This window comes from Camellia sinensis, chromosome 13, assembly GCF_055761805.1.
Source record: "Camellia sinensis isolate YWXY chromosome 13, ASM5576180v1, whole genome shotgun sequence".
Lineage (NCBI taxonomy): Eukaryota > Viridiplantae > Streptophyta > Magnoliopsida > Ericales > Theaceae > Camellia > Camellia sinensis.
The window spans coordinates 25,754,499-25,782,119 of NC_138973.1; the positions used below are offsets into that span (position 1 = coordinate 25,754,499).

Consider the following 27,621-nt stretch of genomic DNA (forward strand, 5'->3'; position numbering starts at 1 on the left):
TTTGTGATTGAATCCTTAATTTGTATTTTTGACATTTTCATAAATTTTTTAATACTTTTATCAATTTTGTTAATATTTTAAATCTATTTAATCTAAATACATTTAGAAAGTACAAATTTTACAAAAAAAAAAAAAAATTCAAACTCTGTATTTGAGATGGTGGTGGGTGAGATATGAATGGAAAAATTATGAAATATGTGGGTGAGATAATAATGGGTGAGATGATAATTTTATTAAAGGATAAAATTGTAACGCTAAAATGATTCATTAAATATGTGGGGGGTAAGGAAACGCCTAAAACTTGGTACGTTGAAATAAAATTTCCCCTCAATTTGCCTTTTATTAGAAGAACAAAATTTTGGGGCAACAAAATTGGTGGTGGTGGTGGTGGTGGTGATGATGATGATGATGGAGGAAGAACGCCTGAAACGCCTGAAACGCCATGAGTTGATTGAGGAGGAACGCAAGAAGTTGTTGATCGAGGAGGTATTTTTGAGGCTTCCACCGCCGTCGGTGGCTCGATTCAAATCCATTTCCAAGTGGTGGCGACGATATCTGTCCGAACCACCGTTCGTGGATAGATATGAGGCTAGAAATCTCTCGGTTTTAGGGTTTTTCTACCAGACAAACTACAAAAAGTTCGTTTTCAGAGCGATCCCATCCAATCCCAATCCCAATCCCAATGATAAGAGTTCGAGTTCGATTTCGATTTCCACAGGCAATCGCCTGCGAATCGGTTTTGAGGGCCATATTGGAGCATCAGATAACACCCTGCTAGTCATTAACTTTTCCAATGGCCTACTCCTCCTCTACTCTTCAATGCCTGTTCCTTACTATGAGGTTTATAATCCTACTACCAGTGATAAAGTCTCTGTCCGATTCTCTTACGATTACGAAACCTTTGCCACACGGTATATGGTATTTGGATTTGCTTTTGATCCTTATTCTACCCATCCCTGCTTCACAATCGTCGACATTGCAGATACTGGAGCCCGTAAGTTTCGGGTTTTTTCAATGTGTTCTGGTCTCCAGACAAATGTGGGCTCCAGACAGATGCCAAGTTCATTAACCATTTTTATTATTTCTGTAATCAGGATGATTCATATCTGGAAAGTTACATTAGCACTATTGGAGTTGACTTCGTAAGCAATCTTTTTTATTTCCCTTGGTTTGGGTTGCTGATTACCTTAACATAGATTGTAAAGTTGTAAATTATTCTTATGTTCTCTTCTGCAGAAAATCCGCACAGTTGAGCAGGATGGAAAACCATTAAACTCCAGATTGTAAGTTTTAAGTGCGTTATTAGTTTGGTTTGTCTATGAAAGCTGTAAATTTCAGTTTCAGCTTTGATTTAGTGTTTGATTGGGAATCTGTGTAAATAAGGAATGCCATATAAACATTTCTTTGCCATAGGATGGAAATTTTGCATAAAAGTAGGCTTAAATTCTATAAAAATTTGAAGGATAGCTTTATTCGAAATGAAATCCAGAGAATTCACACTCTTGAGATTATATGTTAATTATATTACAATTTTGTTTTTAGTCAAAATTTATTGTGATGTTTTCTTCAACATGGTGTCCCATGAAGTTAGGTATCTTTTCTTTTGAGTTTTTTCTACTTGGGATTGTCAGTTTTATGTAGAAGGTTGTTTTCAGCATGGCCTTGAGGTTGCTTCAACTGATGATTTGTTTATTATGTCGTTTTCAACATGGGTATCACTCTTTTTTATTTCTTCCATATTTAGATGGGCAATTGATATTATCAAATATTAGTAATGAGCTGATTTCTTCTCTCCCAATCACTCCCCTTTTGGAGAGATTCAAAAAAATGGGTTTTCAGAGAAATCTTTTTCTCTTTATTTCTTCCCATTTCTCTCCTCTTAAGTAGCCAAGAGACATATTCCAACGCCTTCGCTCATGCCCCAACAATCTTCCAAATGGAAGTTGAGATGATACGAACTTAATCCCCTTGAGATTTCTTTATTCAGCACAAACTCATAATAAGCTGACATAGTTTGTGCTTTATCAGCATGATTAAATGCAATAGGCAACATAGCATACTTTACAGATGCTAAGTCTGAAACACCATTAATATGAACAAACCCTAAACGAGTTCCACTAGAACCACCATGGGCAGCACCACCGACAGATACAACTATCTTTTCTATGTATAACTTAACAGCTCCTTCAGTCGCTTCCGCTGAAAATAGGCGATCTACATCAAACACATCATTAGCAAACCGAACATCATCATGGATGATGAGAATTTCTTCACGAGAACTTTTAGTTCTTGAAACCATTGTATAAATAAAATATACATATATAATATTCAAGAACAAGAGCACCAAGAGAGGAGAAGGATGAAAATTAATGAGGAGTACGCCTTATATAGAGTGATAACAAAAGGCGTAAAAATTCATCCTTCTTATAGATCTCCAACGCGTGGCATAAATGCAACCAACGGCACGTGTTGGAGATTTGTAAGAAGGATGAATTAGCACTCCATTGTCTACTTCATTCTATAAAAGGAGTGCTCTCCCTTCATTATTTTTCATCCTTCTCTCTGTTGGTGCTCTCTCTCTCTCTCTCGTCCATCTTCAACATATATTATGGACAAGTGGGATATGTTTCCCTCTGATATTCAGTGGGAGATTAAGAAGAAATATTATTATGATTATGTGAAAGAGATGTTTGAAAGGAAGATTTCTTTATTGAATCAATTCAATAATACTGCTGAAGCAGATGGTATTGTCATTCATGGTGTTATGATAGAAATATGTAAGGCTCAAGTATTGCTTGAGCAGAAAGATATAACAGATTATTATTGATCGTTCTGATTTTATTGCGGAAGCACATGAATATGTTTACACTCATTGTTGGCATTTAGTTATGGCTCATCGCATTGCTTATGAGGATTACAGAGCTGCTCGCTCTATTGGAGATATTATACAAGGTCGATATTATGTATTTGATGGAGAAGATTGGCAGGTCGTTGAAGCTGCTCACGAAGTATTATACGAAGATGCTGTTACATTTTTTATAAAAAACAATGGAATCCATTGTTATGATTATGAAGCTGTTATTAAGATTGTTCTACCATGAGTTTTACTCGCATGCTTCGCATGCTTATGGTGTATCCCCTGTACTCACCTGTGGTGCTGGTGTATCCTCTGTACTCTCCTCCTCCTTGGAGGATTTTATTAATAAAATAATATATTATGATTACATCATCTCTTACATCATAATTACGTCATTTCTTAAAAGCTTGTTGTGGCATTTTATCAAACACATACAGGACACATGAATGTGCGCAGCAGTATCAACAACTAAAATACAAAAATTCAAAAATTAAGTTGCTATTGGAATGTTACAATTTAGCTGGTTTAAATGTGGGTTTTTGAATTTTAGTTGTTGATGCTGCTGCACACATTCATGTGTCCTGTATGTGTTTGATAAAATGCCACAACAAGCTTTTTCTTTATTGTTATATTTCATTTTGTTTTGGTTTATTTATTTATTTATTTTTGAGAAAATTGATGTCCATTATTTTAATGCTTGTACACTTGTATAGTTTTCTTGGCCTAATAATGTGATTAGAGAAAATTCAACACTGAATTATGCTCCTTTTTTGTTGAATCCAAATACACAACTAACGAAGAACTTTGAAACATTCCACCTTTTTTACTAGTTTAGCAACCATCATACACACCCAAAATGACTTTACTTTCATTGGTTAGATGCACAATAAAGTGGTTCTAGGTAGCCAGATAACATAGTTAAGGTCACACTTGTCTTAGGGAAGATCCAGCAAAAATGACTTTAATTTCATTGGTTAGATGTGAAAAAGTCTAGCTTAACCTCCAATTGGATTTCATTCTAAGCCTTTTGTTTTCCATAGAGAGAGGTGAGTTTTAGACCTTTTTTCCTCCCATTATATACAGCTTCTAGAAACAAAATTGCATGCTTTGTGAAGTCTCACTCTATTCTATGGCTGAGTTTTTAAACTAGGAAGTACTAAAAAAACGTATTGATTTATTTGATCATTACTTCTCATGTCCTGGTTGCAACCAAAAAACAGGCTGCAGCCCCAAAACCCAACAGCAGCCACCAAAAAACAGGAAAATAAAACAGAACTGCCACCATCATAGCTCAATTGGAGATCAGGCTGCAGCCCCAAAATCCAGAATAGAACACACTCAGAGCTCCACATTTCCACCTAAACACCTTCTGATCTGGCTAAGGAGGAGAAGATGAAGGGAAAAAACAAAGAGGTGGTGACTAGGGAGTACACCATCAACCTCCACAAGCACTTGCACAGCTGGTACTAACCTATCTATCTATATATGCATTATAGCTTATTGATTATATCAATTAATATATGAAGTTTGGTTCTTGGTAGTGTTGAATCAATTGTTAATGTGAAATTACAACATTATCAACTTGAGTTTATGTGAAATTATTAATGCTGTCTCATAGGGAACACTGCCATTTTGGAATTTGGATTTTTTTGACTTTGCAAAGATCAAATGGAACCCTTGTTGGTTTAGTTTACCCAAAAATTTCCACTCTCACACAAAGATATATATATATATATATATATACATAGAGAGAGAGAGAGAGAGAGAGAGAGAGAGAGAGAGAGAGAGAGAGAGAGAGAGAGAGGCATGAATTTGATTGCTCCACATTGTAATCTCTGATATATCCTAGTTTGTGTCAGATTTGTGCATATGTCCATAACAAGGTCACATGCTAGCCTAGTTTTTCAACCTTTATATTATACTCTATGTTACACCTTTTCCCCTTTTTTGTTTTTTATGTATTTATTATTCTTTTACACTTTGTTGCTTTGTAACACAGAGATTTTGAATTTGAAAAGTGCAAATGAATATAAATACTTGAGGCAAAGCAATTGCTATTCAATTTCTGGGGTTGATGATGCTTAACAGTTTCGCATTGCAATGGTATTTTCTTCTTGTCCTTGTTCTTATTATTATGAGCACAGTTATAACCATCAGTGAACTGTTGAATTTGAATGAACAATCCTATTTATTGCAGTTTGGACATACGAATCCATACTAGCCCTCCTTGAGCCTGTTGCTCTTGAGTATGACCCCATGCACCTCAGTTCAAGGGTTCAAATGCTAGTGATGGATTGCTAAAATTGGACATGGCAATCCTTGTTGCAGTGAAGAGGTTTTGAAACCCCTTTAAAAAAATTACATTGCTGATGGTACTTCATGAATGCCATCAGCTGTTCTTATAGTCAAATCAAAAATTTAGAAAACAAGCTCATAGGATTTTGGAAGAGGGAGAAGAACTATTAATAGATTAGATTGATTGTTGATATTTGCTGATATCTACTTGTTTCTCTCACTTCAATCCATTGTCTTAATGATAGCATGAGTGGATTAATAAGTTCTTCCCATACTTTCCTTTGTCTTTAAGCAATAAGTTTTATGCATAGGTGGATTAATAAATTCTTCCCATTCTGAACCAACATAAATTTGGTGAATTTTATATGATATATCAATAAATGGTGGGTTAAAGATCAGTTTTCTAGGAGAATGGCTTTAAGCCAAACCTTGATTGTACTATTGTGGGTTAAAGATCTGGGCATTGATATTGTTTGAATTTTATGCATATTTTCTAAAAATGATAAATGAAAGCTCAATTTTCCATCTTTCCGCTATCTATGCTCCCTTGAATCTCAGGAATCTCTTGACAACGTGGTAGTTGAACTCTACAAGGTACGCACATTTCTTCAAATCTGACCTTCTCTATCACCATAGATATAGCTGTTGATCTGATGTGAATTTTGTTGGTAACAATTAGGAGAATTTTGAAATGCAACTTTTGTGTATGGATGACTGGTGTGATTTTCCTAGCATTTGGAAAGAATGCCTTTTTGATTTTCGTGGCATTTGGAATAAGTTGTGTTTGGATTTAATGGATAGGAAATTAAATGATTTGGCACTATTTATTCAAGGAACTAGTTCTAATTTAGATTTCATAGTTTACAAATGGATTTCAAGCCTTTTTTTGAGAACTTTGTCGTGATGAATTTAAAATAACATTTTAGTAGTTTCTTGAATCTTCATGGTAAGGGGTTTTAGTTCTACAATGATCCTAATAAAAAAACTTTTTTTACCCCTCTGTGTTCTCTTTCCCATTTAGCCTAATAGTTATAGTTTGACATCTTGAATACTCTCTTTAATTACTTGGTGACCAAGACAAATCTTTGAGTATACATTTTCATTTTATTACAGAGATCTGGTAGAATTGAAGAACAGATTGAAATGCCTCAACATTAAAGTGAAGACTATTTTTGGAAGAACAGGTTATTGGGGAACTTGGCCTGGGCATACTTACAGCAAAATAATGTTTTGGATTTCAATGACTTCAATCCTTCCACTCTTGATAATGTTCATGCGTTCCTTGGACAAAAAGTCTCTTTGCAGCTCATAGTTTAGTCAATGCGGACCCTACTGGTGAGTTCTCATTCTGATCAATTATTTTACGTGCACATAATCCGATCACATAATCAAACACAACTTCTTTCATATGGAGGTGGGACTCGCACATTTAATGGTTACATCTCATATAAAAAAGTTGTGTCAAATTCTGTGATAAAATTGTGTGGACTTAGAATTATTCTATAAATTTCAAAAAATGTTCAATTTAAAAAAGTTGTGTCCAATTTTGTGATAAATTGTGTGGCCACAACAACATTGAATATTTTTTGGGGGTAAGTAGAATTGTTGATGCTGGTATGATGCTCTCAACGATGGGTCAATGACCAAACCTTCCTGTCAAAAAAGGAACTGTTTAATCACCACTATTATTTTGGCCCTAGAAAGAAACCATTATTGTATTTGGCCATTTCCTTTTCTTTTATAGATCATCTGTTACCTATAAAATAAAAATAAAAATATTTATAAGAAAAAATAATAAATAAAGTGATCACATTAACTGTTATCTTGATTACCATTAAAGCTATATGAACATAACAATAGGAAAAATTTAAATTTAATAAATCAATGAATCAAACATAACTCATTAAATGCATGAATCCCATCTATTTGACAGAATTTTTGTAATTAAATAATAAATGGTGATGATAGAATGGAGCAAACCTTACCTAACCATTATTCTATAATAAAATTTTCACCTATTCTGAAATAAATAACAAAATAAGTTGAAACATGTTAATATATTGGTGAGTGTTTTGTTTTATTCATTTCTTATTCATTAATACGTTCTTATGAATTTTTTTTTTTTTTTTTTTTTTGGCTTGTTTATTTTTAACCTAAAAGTGACTACTTAACACTATATTTTTTATGCACAATTTTAAAGTATAGGTTTGCTGTAAGTTCTCCCTCTTTTACACAGCTTCTTCTTCTTCTTCTTCTTCTTCTTCTTTTCCCCCTCCATTTCTGTTCCTTCTTTCTTTTTCAAGATTGCTTTAATTAGCCATGTTGTTTTGATGTGATTGTGTTATTTTTCAATGTGTTCTGGTCTCCAATCAAATGTGGGCTCCAGACAGATGCCAAGTTCATTAACCATTTTTATTATTTCTGTAATCAGGATGATTCATATCTGGAAAGTTACATTAGCACTATTGGAGTTGACTTCGTAAGCAATCTTTTTTATTTCCCTTGGTTTGGGTTGCTGATTACCTTAACATAGATTGTAAAGTTGTAAATTATTCTTATGTTCTCTTCTGCAGAAAATCCACACAGTTGAGCAGGATGGAAAACCATTAAACTCCAGATTGTAAGTTTTAAGTGCGTTATTAGTTTGTTCTGTCTATGAAAGCTGTAAATTTCAGTTTCAGCTTTGATTTAGTGTTTGATTGGGAATCTGTGTAAATAAGGAATGCCATATAAACATTTCTTTTCCATAGGATGGAAATTTTGCATAAAAGTATGCTTAAATTCTATAAAAATTTGAAGGATAGCTTTATTCGAAATGAAATCCAGAGAATTCACACTCTTGAGATTATATGTTAATTATATTACAATTTTGTTTTTAGTCAAAATTTATTGTGATGTTTTCTTCAACAAACTCCGGCGGGGTTGTTAACAACCCCGCCGGTCCCAAGCCCGAGTTAAGGAGGAGGGTTGTGTGTTAGGTAGCCGACAGCCAACACGTAAAAAAGCCGCTCAGATCCCTTATGAAAATGAATCCTACTTTGAATTGTTTAAATGTTAGGTCGTTCCCCTCAAGTGACGCGTTGCGCCTGTCTCCGGGTGTTTCGAAAAGTGAGCAAGGGGGCGCCGCATCGACGCCTGGGTGCGGTGAAAAATGGGCAAAGGTTTCCGCGTTTTTCTGGACGAGCGCGGGTAAAGAAGCTATTCCAAGACTATAGGTTTAGGATAGCCACTTGGAACATAGGAACCTTAACTGGTAGGACGATAGAATTGGTAGATGTTATGATTAGGAGGAGAGTTAGTATAGCTTGCATACAAGAAACTAAGTGGACGGGAGAGAAAGCTAGGGAAATTGAGGATACTGGTTTTAAACTTTATTATAGTGGTAAGGGTAGACGCAGGAATGGGGTAGGAATCATAATTGCCAAGGGTCTTGTGGAAAGTGTGGTGGCGGTCACTAGGAAAGGAGATAGGATTATGCTAGTTAAACTAGTTATTGGTGGGAATATAGTGAACATTATTAGCGCTTACGCCCCTCACGTAGGGTTAGATGATCAGACTAAGAGGGATTTTTGGGAGCAAATGGATGAGATCTTACAGGAGATACCCGTAGGAGAGAACCTGGTTATAGGTGGAGATTTTAATGGCCATGTGGGCATAGATAAAGTAGGTTATGAAAGGGTGCATGGTGGATACGGTTTTGGTGACAGAAATGAGGCTGGAGAGAGAATCTTAGATTTTGCGTTGGCTTCTGACTTGGTGGTGGCCAATACTATGTATAAGAAGAGGGAGGAGCATTTGATAACCTTTAAGAGTGGATTAGTTAAGAGCCAAATAGATTATTTCTTAGTGAGAAAAGTGAACTGCCTAAAATGCAATGATTGTAAGGTGATTCCTGGAGAGAGTCTGGTCTCTCAACATAGGATTTTGGTACTAGATTTATGTTTTAGAGGGCAATACCAAGCTAGGAAGGATGGTGGGCGTCGTAGGACGAGATGATAGGCCTTAAAAGGGGATAAACTGGAAATATTTAAGAATCGAATGGATAAGGATGGTACTTGGGACTTAGAAGGTGATGCTAACACTATGTGGAATTCGATAGTCAATTGTATGAGAATCTCAAGGGAAGTGCTTGGAGAGTCGAAAGGAACGGGACCCAGCTCTAGGGAAACTTGGTGGTGGAGGGAAGAGGTCCAAACGGTAGTTAAGGCAAAAAAAGAGTGCTTTAAAAAGTGGCAGAAGGATAGAATTGAGAAAAACCTTAAGAGCTATAAATTGGCTAATAAGGAGGTCAAGAAAGTAGAGAGAGACACTAAGTTGAAAGTTTATGATGACCTATACACTAGACTAGATAGTAAGGAGGGAGAGAAAAGGGTATACAAACTTGCTAAGATACGGGAGAGGAAAACAAAAGATTTTAATCAAGTAAAGTGCATCAAGAGTGAGGATTCTAAGGTATTGGTGAAGGATGATGAGATTAAGGAAAGATGGAAGAATTATTTTGAGAAACTGTTAAATGAGGAACATGGAAGTACGACAATAGGGGAAGAAATAATCAGTAATACGATAAACCAAGACTATAGGTTCTATCGCAGGATTAGGAACTTTGAAGTGGAGATTGCACTTAAGAAGATGAAATCAAATAAGGCTTTAGGACCTGATGATATCCCTATTAAAGCTTGGAAGTGTTTGGGTAAAAAAGGAGTTGCTTGGTTGACTAGGTGGTTTAGCAAAATTTTGTTGACTAGGAACATGCCAGATGAGTGGAGGAAGAGTATTTTGGTGCCAATCTATAAGAATAAAGGTGATGTCCAGAATTGTAACAACTATAGAGGAATTAAGCTAATGTGTCATATAATGAAAGTGTGGGAGAAGGTGATGGAACGCCGATTGCGAGACATAACAGAGGTGTCAGAGAATCAATTTAGGTATATGCCTGGTAGGTCAACAATGGAAGCGATCTATCTTTTGAGGAGAGTAATAGAAAAGTATAAAGAAAAGAAAAGAGACATTCATATGGTGTTTATCGACCTTGAGAAAGCATATGACAGAGTGCCCCGAGATATAATATGGTGGGCGTTAGAGAAGAAAGGGGTGACAAAAGGCTACATTGGCGTGATTAGGAACATGTATGAAGGGGTGGTGACCACTATTAGATCGCCAGCTGGAGAAACAAATGAATTTCCTATCACTTTAGGGTTACACCAAGGATCTACCTTAAGTCCTTATCTTTTTGCTTTAGTTATGGACGAGTTGACGATAAATATTCAGGATGACGTGCCATGGTGTATGCTTTTTGCAGACAATATTGTGCTAGTGGATGAGACTGGAGAAGGAGTTAACACAAAGTTGGAGATTTGGAAAAAAGCTCTTGAATCTAAAGGATTTCGGATAAGCAGAACTAAGACAAAGTACATGGAGTGTAAATTTAGTAACAGTAACAATGAAAGCAGAGGAGAAGTGAAGATTGAGAACCAAGAACTGCCTAAGAGTGAGCATTTTCGTTATTTAGGGTCGATTATCACAACAGCGGGAGAGATTGATGCAGATGTGGCCCATAGGATTAAGGCGGGATGATATAAGTGGAGAAGTGCGTCTGGGGTATTGTGCGATAAATGAATACCCACTAGACTAAAAGGTAAGTTTTATAGAACGACTATTAGACCAGCTATGTTGTATGGGACGGAGTGTTGGGCAACCAAGAAACATGTAGATAAGATGAGTGTGGCTGAGATGAGGATGCTAAGGTGGATGTGTGGTAAGACTAGACAGGACAGGATTAGGAATGAGTGTATTCAGGAATGGGTAGGAGTAGTACCGATAGAAGATAAGTTGAGAGAGAATCGTTTGAGATGGTTTGGTTATATTCAACGGAGACCAACAGAGGCAGTAGTGAAGAGATGTGATGCTGTAACGATAGATGGAAGTGTTAGGGGACGGGGTTGGCCTAGATTAACGTTGACTAGCGTTATAAATAGAGATATGAATCTACTTAATTTAACTAATGAAATGGCCTTTGATAGAGCCGCGTGGAGGAGAAGGATTCATGTAGCCGACCCCATTTGATGGGACTTAAGGCTTGGCTTGGTTTGGTTTGGTTTTGGTTTTCTTCAACATGGTGTCCCATAAAGCTAGGTATCTTTTCTTTTGAGTTTTTTCTACTTGGGATTGTCAGTTTTCTGTAGAAGGTTGTTTTCAGCATGGCCTTCAGGTTGCTTCAACTGATGATTTGTTTATTATGTCGTTTTCAACATGGGTATCACTCTTTTTTATTTCTTCCATATTTAGATGGGCAATTGATATGATCAAATATTAGTAATGAGTTGATTTCTTCTCTCCCAATCACTCCCTTTTTGGAGAGATTCAAAAAAATGGGTTTTCAGAGAAATCTTTTTCTCTTTATTTCTTCCCATTTCTCTCCTCTTAAGTAGCCAAGAGACATATTCCAACGCCTTCGCTCATGCCCCAACAATCTTCCAAATGGAAGTTGAGATGATACGAACTTAATCCCCTTGTAACATTCCAATAACAACTAAAATTCAAAAACCCACATTTAAACCAGCCAAATTGTAACATTCCAATAGCAACTTAATTTTTGAATTTTTGTATTTTAGTTGTTGATGCTGCTGCGCACATTCATGTGTCCTGTATGTGTTTGATAAAATGCCACAACAAGCTTTTAAGAAATGACGTAATTATGATGTAAGAGATGATGTAATCATAATATATTATTTTATTAATAAAATCCTCCAAGGAGGAGGAGAGTACAGAGGATACACCAGCACCACAGGTGAGTACAGGGGATACACCATAAGCATGCGAAGCATGCGAGTAAAACTCATGGTAGAACAATCTTAATAACAGCTTCATAATTATAACAATGGATTCCATTGTTTTTTATAAAAAATGTAACAGCATCTTCGTATAATACTTCGTGAGCAGCTTCAACGACCTGCCAATCTTCTCCATCAAATACATAATATCGACCTTGTATAATATCTCCAATAGAGCGAGCAGCTCTGTAATCCTCATAAGCAATGCGATGAGCCATAACTAAATGCCAACAATGAGTGTAAACATATTCATGTGCTTCCGCAATAAAATCAGAACGATCAATAATAATCTGTTATATCTTTCTGCTCAAGCAATACTTGAGCCTTACATATTTCTGTCATAACACCATGAATGACAATACCATCTGCTTCAGCAGTATTATTGAATTGATTCAATAAAGAAATCTTCCTTTCAAACATCTCTTTCACATAATCATAATAATATTTCTTCTTAATCTCCCACTGAATATCAGAGGGAAACATATCCCACTTGTCCATAATATATGTTGAAGATGGACGAGAGAGAGAGAGAGCACCAAGAGAGAGAAGGATGAAAAATAATGAAGGGAGAGCACTCCTTTTATAGAATGAAGTAGACAATGGAGTGCTAATTCATCCTTCTTACAAATCTCCAACACGTGCCGTTGGTTGCATTTATGCCACGCGTTGGAGATCTATAAGAAGGATGAATTTTTACACCTTTTGTTATCACTCTATATAAGGCGTACTCCTCATTAATTTTCATCCTTCTCCTCTCTTGGTGCTCTTGTTCTTGAATATTATATATGTATATTTTATTTATACAATGGTTTCAAGAACTAAAAGTTCTCGTGAAGAAATTCTCATCATCCATGATGATGTTCGGTTTGCTAATGATGTGTTTGATGTAGATCGCCTATTTTCAGCGGAAGCGACTGAAGGAGCTGTTAAGTTATACATAGAAAAGATAGCTATATCTGTCAGTGGTGCTGCCCATGGTGGTTCTAGTGGAACTCGTTTAGGGTTTGTTCATATTAATGGTGTTTCAGACTTAGCATCTGTAAAGTATGCTATGTTGCCTATTGCATTTAATCATGCTGATAAAGCACAAACTATGTCAGCTTATTATGAGTTTGTGCTTGTGTTATGGTTATGATTTATTAGTAAAAGTCATGATTTGTACTACCAAAAGTTATGACTTGTTATGGTGAATCATAATAAAAAATGTTACGACTCAAATGTTACGATAATTTGTTGAAATAATTACATTTGTTATGAGTCGTTGTCATATTGTTATGATTGATAGTGTCTTTATTATGACACCATAGTGTATATTATGGCATTGTTATGATTCATTGTAGTAATTGTTATGATTTTTAAAAACAGTTATGATTATTTCATGTAACCTATTAAATGACCTGTTTAATAGGTTACTTTTTATGACGTGGCACAATATGGACCACACAATAAGTGCATATCATATGCCCTTTTAGACGGTACACATTGTAGAAGTTGCTAAAGTTATGATTTTTTATGTCACTTTTTCATTAAGTGTGATTATATATATATTTTTGTAATCACACCTTCTAATTAAATGTGATTATATATATTTTTTATGTCACTTTTTAATGAGGTGTCATATATATATATATATATATATATATTTTGGAATCATAACATGACTCTTTCTTTCCAATTCTCTTTGCCTCTCTTTTTGATTCATTAGCCTTAATTCAATTTTCTTAGTCTGCCATATCTGAAACCACTTTCTCTTTGGTCTCTGGAATGGCCTCTCTCTCTCTCTCTCCCTCTCTCTCCCTCTCTCTTACTCAAAAATACTCTCTCGCTTGCTTTTTGGTACGCCTATAAAGCACGGATACTTCAAAAAGGGAGACGTATCCGTATCGGATATTTATTGGATACCGATACTCCTTAGATACTTGCGGATATGTATCAGATACTTTTTAAACGTATCGGATACTTCTTAATTAATTTTGAAGTATCGGATACTCGAAGTTACATATTACTTATAATATTTTGTTTAGTTCTTTGATAAGAGGAATATAATGAGAGTTAAAGTAATATAATTTGTCAAATTGATTTATCCTTATTGTCTTTCTCACTTCTCTCTCGCTTTCTCACTCTCACACGTTTCTTCTCTCTGCTCTCATTTTTTTTTTTTTTTTTGTGTTGGCATGCAAGGATGATGTTTAATTTGCATTTACTTTTGCTTTTAGTTTGGATGTTTTATGAATGTTTGAAGACTTTTAGATTAATAGAAATCCCTCTCTTTATTTATTAATTTACTTTAAGTTTTATTTTCATGCATATTACATTATTAAAATTATAAAAATATTTTTTTTATGAATGTATCCCGCCGTACCTGTATCATATTTTTTTTTTTAAATTTTGACGTATCGTCGCATCCATATCCCTGTATCACTATATTTATATCTGTATCCGTGCTTTCTAGTCACATGCACGCGAGTGCATTGGAAACAATGATGACAGACAACAACAATCTAGGGAGAAGAAAATGCAAGAAAAGAGGATACAGAGAGAACTATATAGGGTTTTATCCCTTTATTTATTTATTTATTTTTGGGTCTCTACCTCTTTCTCCGTCCTCCATGGCTCCGAAGGTGGATTACATATCATCGACAAGAATTGCCTGGACTACTGATTCATGACACCCAAAGGCTAACGGACCACTATCATTGCGTCGAAGAGACCATCTTCACATGAAACATCTCTACAAGCTTACCCCATTTCTGTCTCGTCAGACCATTGGATCAGTACCATCACGCCATTTCCATACAGGTAACGAAACTTCCATTTCACTCTCTATTTTCTGAAATGGGTTTCTATGAGTGAAATAGTTTCGAACTGATTTGATTTCAGTTATGAAATGGTGTGATTTCTTTGAAATGGGTTTCCTAGATAGTTTCTATTTCTATTTTCTGAATCTGAAATGGTTTTATCAAATGGTTTCAATCTTTGATTTCGGATATTGGTCATTAGCACTCTGTCAAATTGTATTGGACATGAGAACTCTATTTTTTGGACTTTGGTCCTCATGCTTTGTGAATACTTGTAATTTAAGTGCTCTCATGCCTAATATTCTTCACTTAATGAATGTTAGGCATGATCATGCTTCTTCACAAAAAGCATTCCTAATGATTTCTGTGAAATAGTTGTGAAATGGGTCTCTTTCTATGAAATGAGTTTTATGGTTTTCTCTTTAATGGGTTTCAGGGGCTTCTAATACATTAAAAGGCAAGAAATAAGGGAAATCAAACAAAAATGAAGTTGCTTCTGTTTCTAACTTTAACTATCAACTAAAGTAATAGGGGTTTCTCTAATTAACTTTAGTTCATAAATTTTATTATTAAGTAGTGGTTAATTTTTCCATTGTGATTCTGTGGGTGGTTTTCATTCCATTGTGATTCATGGTTCATTATCTTATTAATAAATGTGATTCATGTTTCTAATTTTCTTATAATTTTTTTATGATTCATGTTTCTTATGTTTATAATTTTCTTATGATTTTGTGAGTGAAAGGGTGATTATTTGATTCATGGTGTTGGAAGGAATACTTTCATTTTGTGCAGGTAAGAAATGTTCTCCCTTAATTTCTTAAGCTTCTTCTGATCTATTTCTTCTCTATAGATTTTATTTATTTTTGGGTTTATTATATGGTATTTGGGTATATTTTTTTAATCTCTTTAAAACTATGCTATGTTTTCTCTTATGTTGGTGTAAATAGGTGATGCTATTGATGTTGGAAGGACTATTTTTTATTTTAGGTAAGAAACATCTTCTATTCATTTCTCATGCTTATTCTTATTTTTATTGGTTTACACATTTTAAATGTTAAATAACTGTAAATCCTTCATTCACGTTTGTTTCCTGTGGTTTTTAATATTAGTGTTGGGATTTTTGCTCTATCCCAAATTCCTTTTTATTTATATTAATAATTGTTTTAGTTTAGTTTAGATTTTGTGAGCAGTATGTTAAATTGGTGGTGTTTGGTTGGGTAGTGTTGGAACTCATTATTTTTATGACAAAATTTATAGAGAAGAAAAAAATGGGTTGAAGTCCTCTATGCTACGATATCTACAGCAACGAGTAATCTTTTCATGGGTAGTTCAAAGAGAATGAATATTGATGATTGCATTAGCTCATCATTTAGTTTGTTTATTTATTTTAAGAGAAGTTAAGAGTTTTGTTGGTGTTGGAACAATCTTCTATGTAAATAAAATAACTTGAAATAAATTCAAACAAAATAAATAAATAACATACCAGATTTATTTATCGAACTGAATTAAAATTAAGATCAAGTCGAGTGTGTGACACTTTGTCCTTAAGACAGATTCGCCCCGCTACGGTACTTACGGTTGAGTGGCGTCTATCTCCCAGGATACAATGATCTTTACAAATTGTAGTAGTACTCTCTAAACAATTTGTTCGGCGAACCAAACCTGTGTTCTAACTCTCTGAATTTTATTCTAATACTAAAATGAAGAATAATGCAACAATGCACCAAATATAACAAACTGGACAGCAAAAAATATTTCAAACTATTTTTTGGGGATTCTCTCGGACTGTTGGAAAGAAATTTGTATTTATAGACAACTACAGTGATCCGAATAGGTGCAACTTGTTTAAAACAGATGTTGACCGTTTTGTTTTTTGAACACATTTATTCAAACTTTTGAAAAAAGTAACCGTTGGTCAAACACAAGTTTTCAAATAATTTGAAGGTCGTTGGTGGAACAGTACCTGTTGAACTTTATTAAATAAACTATTTTGAATATATATATATATATATTAAACTATTGAATATATATATATTAAACAAATTGAATAGTTTATTAAATAAAGTTAGAGGTACAAATTTTAGGAAACTACTTAGGAATCCAAAATTTGAATTTAGAATTAAATTAAATTTCCACAATTACAAACTTTAGGAAACCATTTAGGAACCCAAAATTTGAATTTAGAATTAAATTAAATTCTCACAATACTTTTTATTGAAAAAATTCAAAAGAATTTTTATCTAAAAAATTAATGTTAAACCCGAAAATGACGTCAACTTTCCATTCACTCATAAATGGTTTTGACGTTCCGTCTTCACCGTGTGACTTGCCACGCAGTAAGGAAACACGTCACCTCTTCGGACCCACCCCAAAAGACATTTGGGCCCACTCAATTTTGGGCTAAAAAATATGCTTATATTTAAACTATTTTTCTAACAATCCCCCACATGAATGGAATTTGACGGAAAGAAAATGCAACAACATGATCTAATTACAGAGAGTACAGAAATTGAAAATATTCTGCAAAGGATAGGTAGCTTTTGGCTTTGAACCTTCCCTTGTGAGACACTATCGGATTTACTAGCTAAACAGTGAACATGATGTCTTGAACTGTTCAGCCGTTTGTGTAAACCAAGACAATAGAACTCACACAGTATATTCCCAGACACAGTTTAGTTCTCACTATTGTGTTCATTTTGGCCCTGAACAACCTGGTCTTCCTGAGTGCTCTAAAGACTTGTAGCCCTTCACAAATCTTATAGAACCGGCCCAGTTCACACTCACATAGGTGATTCTTATGAAAAGTATCCTGCCATACTCCACTAGGTTTACCTAGATATAAGAATCATTAAAAGTATTACTTAACCTAAATCGCTGCAGACATCACTTATTTCATCATAGAAATGGGTAGGAGTTGGACTCCACAGTGATCCTTCTGAGTCAATCACAACTCGGTTGTCCCTTTGAACCTAGATCTTGGGATTTCCAGTCAACTAGGTTGGGTTGCCATTGTGGTAACTCTTATTTAATAGGCTTAAGTCCCCCCTCGATGAATTCTCAACTAACTCTCTTGCTAACCTTTTGGTTAGTGGATCCGCTATGTTGTCTTTAGACTTAACATATTCTATGGACATAATTCTATTAGAGAGTAGTTGTCTTACGATATTATGTCGACGACGAATGTGTCGAGACTTACCGTTATACATATGACTCTGTGCTCTATCAATTACTGATTGACTATCACAATGTATGCATATAACAGGCACCGGTTTTGGCCATATTGGAATATCTTCAAGGAAGTAGCGAAGCCATTCTACCTCTTCCCCTGCTTTGTCTAAAGCTATGAATTCATATTCCATAGTAGACCTAGCAATACAAGTCTGTTTGGAAGATTTCCAAGATACAGCCGCCCCACAAAGAGTAAAGACATACCCACTGGTGGACTTCGAGTCTCTAGTATCCGATATCCAATTTGCATCACAGTATCCTTCAAGTACTGCTGGATATCTAGTATAGTTAAGCCTAATGTTACGAGTAAATCGGAGATATCTAAGAACCCTTATAATTGATTTCCAGTTTTCTACTCCCGGATTACTCGTATATCTACTTAATTTACTTACTGCATAAACTATATCTGGACGAGTGCAGTTCATCAAGTACATTAAGCTTCCAATAATTTGGGCATACTCTAATTGAGAAATACTTTCCTGTACATTTTTAGAAAGATACAAATTAACATCTACAGGAGTTTTAGCAAGATGATCATCATCTTTGCTGAATTTGTCAAGTATTTTCTCAATGTAATGAGATTGTGACAAAGCATATCCTTCTGATGTTTTGATAATTTTCATACCAAGAATTACATCAGCAATGCCCATGTCCTTCATGTCAAAATGTTTATTCAACATTTTCTTAGTAGTTTTAATCATGTCATTATTACTACCTATGATGAGAATATCATCTACATAAAGACATACAATGACATAACCTTTGTCAGTGTTTTTAATATAAACACATTTGTCACACTCATTAATTTTAAATCCATTTGACATCATTGCCTTGTCAAATTTCTCATGCCATTACTTTGGCGCTTGTTTTAAACCATATAATGATTTAACTAATTTACACGCTTTCTTTTCTTTTCCTGGAACAAAAAACCCTTCTGGTTGTTCCATGTAAATTTCTTCATTTAACTCACCATTTAAGAAAGCGGTTTTCACATCCATTTGATGAATTTCTAGATTGTATAGAGATGCAATTGCAATTAGCATTCTAATGGATGTTATTCTAGTAACCGGTGAGTATGTGTCAAAGTAATCTAGACCTTCTTTCTGTCTAAAACCTTTGACCACAAGTCTTGCCTTGTATTTGTCAATTGATCAATCTGCTTTCATTTTCCTTTTGAAAATCCACTTGTACCCAAGAGGTTTACAACTTGGTGGCAAGTCCACTAATTCCCAAGTGTGATTTTGCAAGATGGATTCAACTTCACTGTTGATAGCTTCTTTCCATAAAGGAGCTTCAGGACTGGACATAGCCTCTTTAAAAGTTAAAGGCTCATTTTCTAACAAATATGTTAGAAAATCTGGACCAAAAGATTTTGAGGTTCTAGCGCGTTTACTACGCCTAGGTTCCTCTTCCTCATTTTGATCTAACTCTTGTTCTTGATCATGTTCTTAATCTTGACTAGTAATAGCATCATGAGATCTTTTATTGTTACTAGTCTCTTGTCCAGTCTTATTTGGAAATACATGTTCAAAGAATGATGCATTCCGAAACTCAATAATAGTATTTACATGCATTTCGGTATGTTCTGATTTATGAATCAAAAACCGATATGCACTACTATCTTTAGCATAACCAATGAAATGTAATCAATGGTCTTAGGACCTATCTTAGTCTTTTTAGGACTAGGAACAGTCACTTTAGCCAAACACCCCCACACTTTTAAGTATTTGTAGGATAGTACTCTTCCATGCCACAATTCATAAGGTGTTTGATTCACTTTCTTTCGGGGTACTTTATTAAGTATATAATTAGCAGAAAGTATTGCTTCCCCCCACAAGTTCTGAGGTAATCCAGAACTGATTAACATAGCATTCATCATTTCTTTCAAAGTCCTATTTTTCCTTTCAGCAATTCCATTTTGCTGAGGTGAGTAAGGAGCGGTGGTTTGATGAATTATTCCATGTTCTTTACAAAATTCACCAAAAGGTGATTCATATTCACCACCTCTATCACTTCTAAGTTTCTTGATTTTCTTACCAAGTTGATTTTCAACTTCATTCTTATATTGAATGAAAGTTTCCAAAGCTTCATCCTTGGTTCGAATTAAATAAACATAACTATATCTAGTATAGTCATCTATAAAAGTGATAAAATACTATTTCCCACCTCTAGTTTGAATTGATTTAAAATCACTAATGTCACTATGAATTAATTCAAGTGGTTCCGTACTTCTTCAATTGAATTAAAAGGAGTTTTAGATAATTTTGCCTCAACGCAAATTTCACATTTATGATTTGAATCAATGTTAAATTTAGGTAAACATTCCATATTAATTAATTTACGCAAAGATCCATAATTAACATGTCCTAGTCTACCAAGTCATAAATTTGAAAACTCAAGCAAGTAAGAAGAAGATGTAGTATTATTAATAACTGAGGGTACAATGGTCATTACATTTAATTTGAAAAGGCCATCAGACATGTAACCTTTTCCTACATACATCCCGTTTTTGGTAAGTATAAACTTGTCACTTTCAAAAACTAGCCTAAAACCATTCTTACTCAACAAAGATCCGGAAACAAGATTCTTGCGAATGTCCGGTACATGCAGCACATTGTTGAGAGTGAGTTCCTTTCCAGATGTCATCTTGAGTACAATCTTTCCTTGTCCTTCAACTTTAGAAGTTGAGGAGTTGCCCATAAAAAGTTGTTCACCATTATCCACTGAAGAATAAGATGTGAACATCTTTTTGTCGGCACAAAAATGGCGAGTAGCACTAGTGTCCACCCACCACTCTTTAGGATTTCCGACAAGATTTGCCTCGGAAACAACTGCAGAAAGATTGATATCATCTACACCATTGGAAATATTATCCACTTCGGTCATATGGGCTTGAGGAGGCTTCTTGCTTGTTCTTCTTTTGCTTTTGCCTTTGCTACGGCAATCTTTAGCCCGATGTCCCTCTGTCACAAATGTAACATTTGCCATTAAACTTGTACTTTTTATTATCCCCCCCTTTAGAGCCTTGTGATCAACTTTCTCTAGAAGACTTTCGTTTCTTGGTTTTTGAAGCATGTTCTACCATATTTGCCTTAGACTCCATAGGATGCTTACCAGCCCGCTTTTCAAAATTGCGGTTGTCCTCCTCAATTCTCAAACGCACAATTAATTCATCCATAGAAATTTCTTTGCGCTTGTGTTTGAGGTAGTTTTTGAATTCCTTCCAGCCTTTTGGTAATTTTTCAATTAAGGCTGCAACTTGGAAGGATGCACTGAGTGACATGCCTTCTGCGTGAATGTCATGCAGAATGAGTTGGAAATCTTGAGCTTGGCTGATCACAGTTTTTGAATCAACCATTACAAAATTCAAGAATCTGCCAACCACAAATTTCTTTGAGCCGGCATCTTCCGTTTTGTACTTTTTCTCCAACGATTCCCAAAGTTCCTTTGCTGTCTTGATTGGACTGTAGACATTGTATAATGTGTTGTCAAGTCTGTTCAAGATGTAGTTCCGGCAAAGGAAATCGGCATGTTTCCAAGCATTAACCGCAGCAACCACTTGTCTGTCGGTTTCATCCTCTTTCAGGATAGGAGCATCTTCACGGAGGAAACAAGCCAGGTTCAGAGTTGTAAGATAGAACAACATTTTCTGTTGCCATCTTTTAAAGTCAGTTCCTGAGAACTTCTCTGGCCTCTCTCTATGATTTATTGGTACCGTCATCACAGGAGGGGGGGTTGGTGCAATTGCAGCCACCACAGTAGTACTTGTTTGGGCATTAGTTTCAGTAGTCATCAATTCTAATATATAAAACAAAATTATAATTAGAATTTACACTACACAGAAAATTAAACCAAATTCACAGAATTAAATTTTGTAAAAATAAAAGAAATAAGAATGTAACTTTTATTTTCCAATTAATTTGAAAATAAAATAAAATTTTATTTAAACAAATTAATTCCACACAGAAAATTAAATTCTGTAAAATAAAAGAAATAAAAAACTATTACTTTTATTTTTCAATTAATTTGGAAATAAAATAAAATTTTATTTAACCAAAATAATTTCACACAGAAAATTAAATTCTGTAAAATAAAAGAAATAAGAATATAACTTTTATTTTTCAATTAATTTGGAAATAAAATAAAATTTTATTTAACCAAATTAATTCCACACAAGAAATTAACTTCTGTAAAATAAAAGAAATAAGAATATAACTTTTATTTTTCAATTAATTTGAAAATAAAATAAAATTTTATTTAACCAAATTAATTTCACACAGAAACTTAAATTTCTTGTACCACTCTAATAATTAAAATACTGAAACAGAATTTTAAGTAATGAAAACTCAGAAAATAATTTCTAAAACTCAAAATTAATTTCTGACAAAATTTCACAAAAATATATTCTGAATTGTTAATGACACCAGTATCGTACTACTAGTTGTCAAAGAAAAGAGACAGTATATTACTACTATCTGTCAAATAGTATATAATCACTATTTGTTTTTTCAACCAGAATATTATTTTGTAAATTCACAGAAAATAATTTTCTTAAAAGAAAAAAGAGAAGGAAACAAACGAAAAATTCTGTAAACAGAATAATTCGAATCTTTCTTAAGATTGTTGGAACAATCTTTTGTGTAAATAAAATAACTTGAAATAAATTCAAACAAAATAAATAAATAACATACCGGATTTATTTATCGAACCGAATTAAAATTAAGACCAAGTCGAGTGTGTGACACTCTGTCCTTAAGACAGATTCGCCCCGCTACGGTACTTACGATTGAGTGGCGTCTATCTCCCAGGATACAATGATCTTTACAAATTGTAGTAGTACTCCAAACAATTTGTTCGGCGAACCAAACTTGTGTTCTAACTCTCTGAATTTTATTCTAATACTAAAATGAAGAATAATTCACCAATGAACCAAAGATAACAAACTGGACAGCAAAAAATATTTCAGACTGTATTTTTGGGATTCTTTCGGACTGCTGGAAAGAAATTTGTATTTATAGACAACTACAGTGGTCCAAACAGGTGCAACTTGTTTAAAACAGATGCTGACAGTTTGTTTTTTGAACACATTTATTCAAACTTTTGAAAAAAGTAACCGTTGGTCAAACACAAGTTTTCAAACAATTTGAAGGCCGTTGGTGGAACAATACCTGTTGAACTTTATTAAATAAACTATTTTGAATATATATATATATTAAACAAATTGAATAGTTTAATAAATAAAGTAAGAGGTACAAATTTTAGGAAACTACTTAAGAATCCAAAATTTGAATTTAGAATTAAATTAAATTTTCACAATTACAAACTTTAGGAAACCACTTAGGAACCCAAAATTTGAATTTAGAATTAAATTAAATTCCCACAATAATTTTTATTGAAAAAATTCAAAAGAATTTTTATCTAAAAAATTAATGTTAAACCCGAAAACGGCGTCAACTTTCCATTCACTCATAAATGGTTTTGACGTTCCGTTTTCACCATGTGACTTGCCACGCGGTGAGGAAACACATCACCTCTTCGGACCCACCCCAAAAGATGTTTGGGCCCACTCAATTTTGGGCTAAAAAATATGCCTATATTTAAACCATTTTTCCAACAGTTGGTACTATGGTGGTCAGAGTTATTGAATAACAACAATGAACTCTTCTTTCTTTGAAGGTAACTCTCTACTCATTATTCAACATTTTAGGTTTGTGGTATTTAAAACAAAAAAATCACAATTCAAAAGTTTGATATATCCTCTCTTTCTACACTGGATATATCAAAAGTTATTAGAAAATAGCAGATGAAAGCCAATCAACCAAGAAGGAACGAGGAAGGAAATAAAAGTTTTGTTGAAGGTTTGAAAAATAGATCTAGGAAATGGAATGATTCAAAAGAGTTGTTTGTTAGGCCATCACGATTCTACATTCTCAATTGCAGTTTTTATTTTTTTGCAAACTTCACATGTATATGTATATTTGCACACATCTCTATTGGTCTTTTCCAGATGTCTTCATGTCAACTTTTTTTTTTTTTTACTTATTCTGAATTAATCAACATCCAACATGTAATTTTCTAAATGGCAATTCGGATATCCCTTTTAATCATTGCAATATTTTAGTAGATAATTTTATGTTTAAAGGTGCATTTTATTTGCCAATATTTAATTTTATTGTTATCTTATATAGATACATATATGTTTGTGTGTGTTTGCATCTAACTATGTATCCAAATATGATTCTTTTCTTTGTTTTGACGACTTACATGATTATAACAGGTTACTCCACTCAAGAAAAACTTCCAAAAGTGAGGCAGTGGGATTTAGACTGAAATAACTATATAAAAAGTATGTAGTTTGAATTTCAACTTTTATTTCACTTTTTTCTGTTGATTGATTTGGATTTGAATACTAGATACAAATGGTCAAAATCGTATAGTCAAAGATTTTAGAAAACAATTTTTTTTTATTTAATATGTTCACAATTTCTATATTAAACTTCTTTACAAGGATCAAAGTTTTGATTAATATGTCAATGTTTAGGACACCCAGAAGGAGAAAGAGAAGGAGGAGAAGAAGAATTCGGTGTTAGACCAGAGTTTTTACATTGAGAGTGAAGAAAAAGTTGAGTAGAATGAATTTAACAAAGGCCAAGATGATGGGAATGATTAAGATTCTTCCAATTATTCAAATGAAAACCAGCAGTAGAGCAAAACCAATTCTCTCAACACGACATGGCGTCAAAGTTACAGGTTGCTCTCTGCCTTTTCTCTTTTTTTCTTTGTTGAGTTTCATGTATGTGTAAGTTAGTGATACATACATATTTTCAATCTCTGTTTCTTGTGTTTCTTTAATTAATGTGATTTGAAAGATTTATTTCTTCAGAGAAAAAAAAAATGTAAATGATGAAATATTTTTGTCTCGCATACTCTTTAAGCTCTTGCAATGCTATAGACCTAAAGAAAATGAAAAAATAAAAATAAAAATTGTAATGATTGGGACAATATCTAAATCCACATTTGATCATAGGGAAAATGAAATAGTGGATGAATTTGATTTTGACATGACTATAAATTCTCAGATAATGTTAAATGTGCCTCGGAGTTTTTCTACTCTGATATGATTTTCTTTTCATTTTTATTGTTTTGTATTCTTGTCTAATGGTCAGGTCTTGATAGGAATAAAATAGTCATGAAATTTAAAATTTGTAGGTTCATCTATATTTAGACAACAACGATTATGGGCATGCACATATCCTTTTAAGAAAAGGCAGCCCAAGAGTTTTTTATGTTGATACCCGTACTCAAAAATAAAAGAAAATACATAAAGAAGGTGAATATTATTTCCTAACTGAAATTAACAAAGTCCAGGCATTCTTAGTATATATTACGACAATGTCACAAATCATTCATGAACCTGATATTTTAATACTTTACTCTTATTACTTTAAGTGCACATTTCTTCTGCATTATCGTTCTTGAATTTTCTTTTCTTTTACGCTATTAATACTTTACTCTTGTTACTCAATTTTTACATTTTTCTTTTTCAATTAAGATGTTAAATAAAAATACTGCTGCTTCTTTTTTGCTTGTCCTTGTAGAACATCCCTCCCAAGTTTCATTCAATGATGTGAAATCCAAGTCAACAGGTTGTGTGTTTGGAAAGTGGTTCTCGAATTTGGGAGCTGGTATTTCAGGACTAGCAATTTATCTTTCTGCTCTTCAGCATGAGTGTTGGCATGAGCTGTATATAAGATTTAGATTAATTGATTCTAGATATGTTTAGATTCCTTTAGAATAGGACTGATTTATTTAGTTTCCTTCAGAATAGGTCTGTTTCCTTATTTACAGGATGTAACTTGTATCTATATATATTGTCTTACTGTTGAGGAATAAAATATACTGAAACCATTATTTCACATGGTATCAGAGCATCACCGATCCTACGGCACTCGGTAATCAACCATCTGCTAAGTTTTCTTCCACACCACCATCAATCTGGTGTGAGTCCAAATGGATGTCACTCCAGGCGTATCAATCCCAACGGCCGAACCAGCCTTAACATCGCAGATCATTGTTCACCAAGACAATTCTGCTTTTCCTACCAACATCACACTTGATGAGACAAATTATTCCTTATGGTCTCAACTCATGGAGATGCGTATTGGCGCACGTAACAAGGCTGGATATCTCACTGGCGAAGCAAGAAAACCGGCGCCCGGCGATCCCAATCTGGGAACATGGATTATCGAAAATCACAAAGTAAAAAGTTGGCTTATTGACTCAATGAGCCCGTCGCTGATGCAGCAATTTATTCGTCTTCCTACTGCCCAGGCAATATGGGAGGCTGTATCGAAAACCTTCTATGATGGATCAGACGAAACTTTTATTTTTGAATTGAACCAGAGATCATTCTCCACCTCGCAAAATGGTCGACCCTTATCAACATACTACAATGAACTCCTTGCTATTTTCCAGGAAATTGATCATAGGACTATCTCTCAGGAAGGAACAGTTGAAGGGGTGGTCCAGTTGCATTCCGCGATGGCTAGGCTTTGGGTCCATATTTTTTTGAGTGGCCTCGATTCCAAATTTGACCAGGTTCGTGGCGAAACGTTACGAAAAGACCCGAAACTTGATTTGGAGAGCACGTATGCATATGTTCGGAGAGAATACCAACAGAGACAGACCATGAGCGGCTCTCGTCAAATCTCTGAGAACTCAGCACTGTTGACCAACCATACTCGCCCAGGACCTTCTTTTGGCTCGTCGAGAAATCGAAGCAATCAGTCCACTGGAAGGTCTGGTGGCCTGATGTGTACTCATTGTGGCGAAACCGGTCATTCGAAACAACGATGCTATGAACTTATTGGCTATCCGGAGTGGTGGGATTTCACCAAGAAACTGCGCAAGAAACTCGGCGGGAAGGCAATGGTGACATCTACGAAGGCAGAGCCATTGCAGCCTACAGCAAACATTGCCCACTCAGGTATTAATGGTAAGGCCTCTGTGTTCTCTACAATTTCTAAGAATAATACTTGGATTATTGATACAGGTGCATCCGATCATATGACTAGGGACTCCAGTCAATTAAAATCTATTTTCCCTTCTCCTCAATCTGTTATCTCCACGGCTAATGGCAGTACATCTCCCATTACTGGAGAGGGCTCTGTCACTCTATCTAAAACTCTCACTTTAGATACTGTCCTTGTTGTTCCATCCCTTGAATATAATCTTTTGTCTCTTAGCCAAATTACCTCTATTCTTGATTGCACTGTCACTTTTTGGCCCTCATTTTGTGTTTTTCAGGACATTCTAACGCGGAAGATTCTTGGTTATGGTGTTAGACGGGGCAAACTCTACTACTTGGAATTGGAAAATGGAGGACCAAAAATAAGTCAGGCCAATCACACTAGCAGCCACGACGAAGCTAGAGCCCTTATCTGGTTATGGCATCGGAGACTCGGACATCTTTCCTTTGGTTATCTTCGCAAATTGCGACCACATCTGTTTTCAGTTTTGAATACTTCGGATTTCCGTTGTGACATTTGTGAATTGGCTAAGAGCCACCGTATCCCTTATTTACCAAGTTTAAATAAAAGTTTCGAACCTTTTG

At 34.5% G+C, this 27,621-nt stretch overlaps 1 protein-coding gene across 26 annotated transcripts; it reads left to right on the forward strand.

The window, feature by feature from the left end:
• Window positions 1-261: 261 nt before the first annotated feature.
• On the forward strand, window positions 262-27,003 carry LOC114259981 (uncharacterized). 26 transcript variants are annotated; one of them, XM_082901755.1, is made up of 13 exons: window positions 262-994; window positions 1,095-1,142; window positions 1,237-1,283; window positions 4,078-4,320; window positions 4,857-6,487; window positions 7,584-7,631; window positions 7,726-7,772; window positions 14,435-14,781; window positions 15,523-15,572; window positions 15,728-15,767; window positions 24,286-24,354; window positions 24,550-24,758; window positions 25,936-27,003. In XM_082901755.1, exons 5-8 carry the CDS (start codon window positions 6,473-6,475, stop codon window positions 14,649-14,651), a joined length of 327 nt encoding a protein of 108 aa, XP_082757881.1. In that variant the 5' UTR covers window positions 262-994; window positions 1,095-1,142; window positions 1,237-1,283; window positions 4,078-4,320; window positions 4,857-6,472; the 3' UTR covers window positions 14,652-14,781; window positions 15,523-15,572; window positions 15,728-15,767; window positions 24,286-24,354; window positions 24,550-24,758; window positions 25,936-27,003. The 26 variants fall into 26 exon arrangements, with proteins under 26 accessions (XP_082757881.1, XP_082757878.1, XP_082757870.1 ...); XM_082901760.1 differs by lacking the exons at window positions 24,286-24,354; window positions 24,550-24,758; window positions 25,936-27,003 and adding an exon at window positions 18,043-18,570 and having other exon boundaries at window positions 270-994; window positions 4,857-4,960; window positions 5,055-6,487; window positions 14,435-15,572; XM_082901758.1 differs by lacking the exons at window positions 24,286-24,354; window positions 24,550-24,758; window positions 25,936-27,003 and adding an exon at window positions 18,043-18,570 and having other exon boundaries at window positions 297-994.
• Window positions 27,004-27,621: the final 618 nt, after the last annotated feature.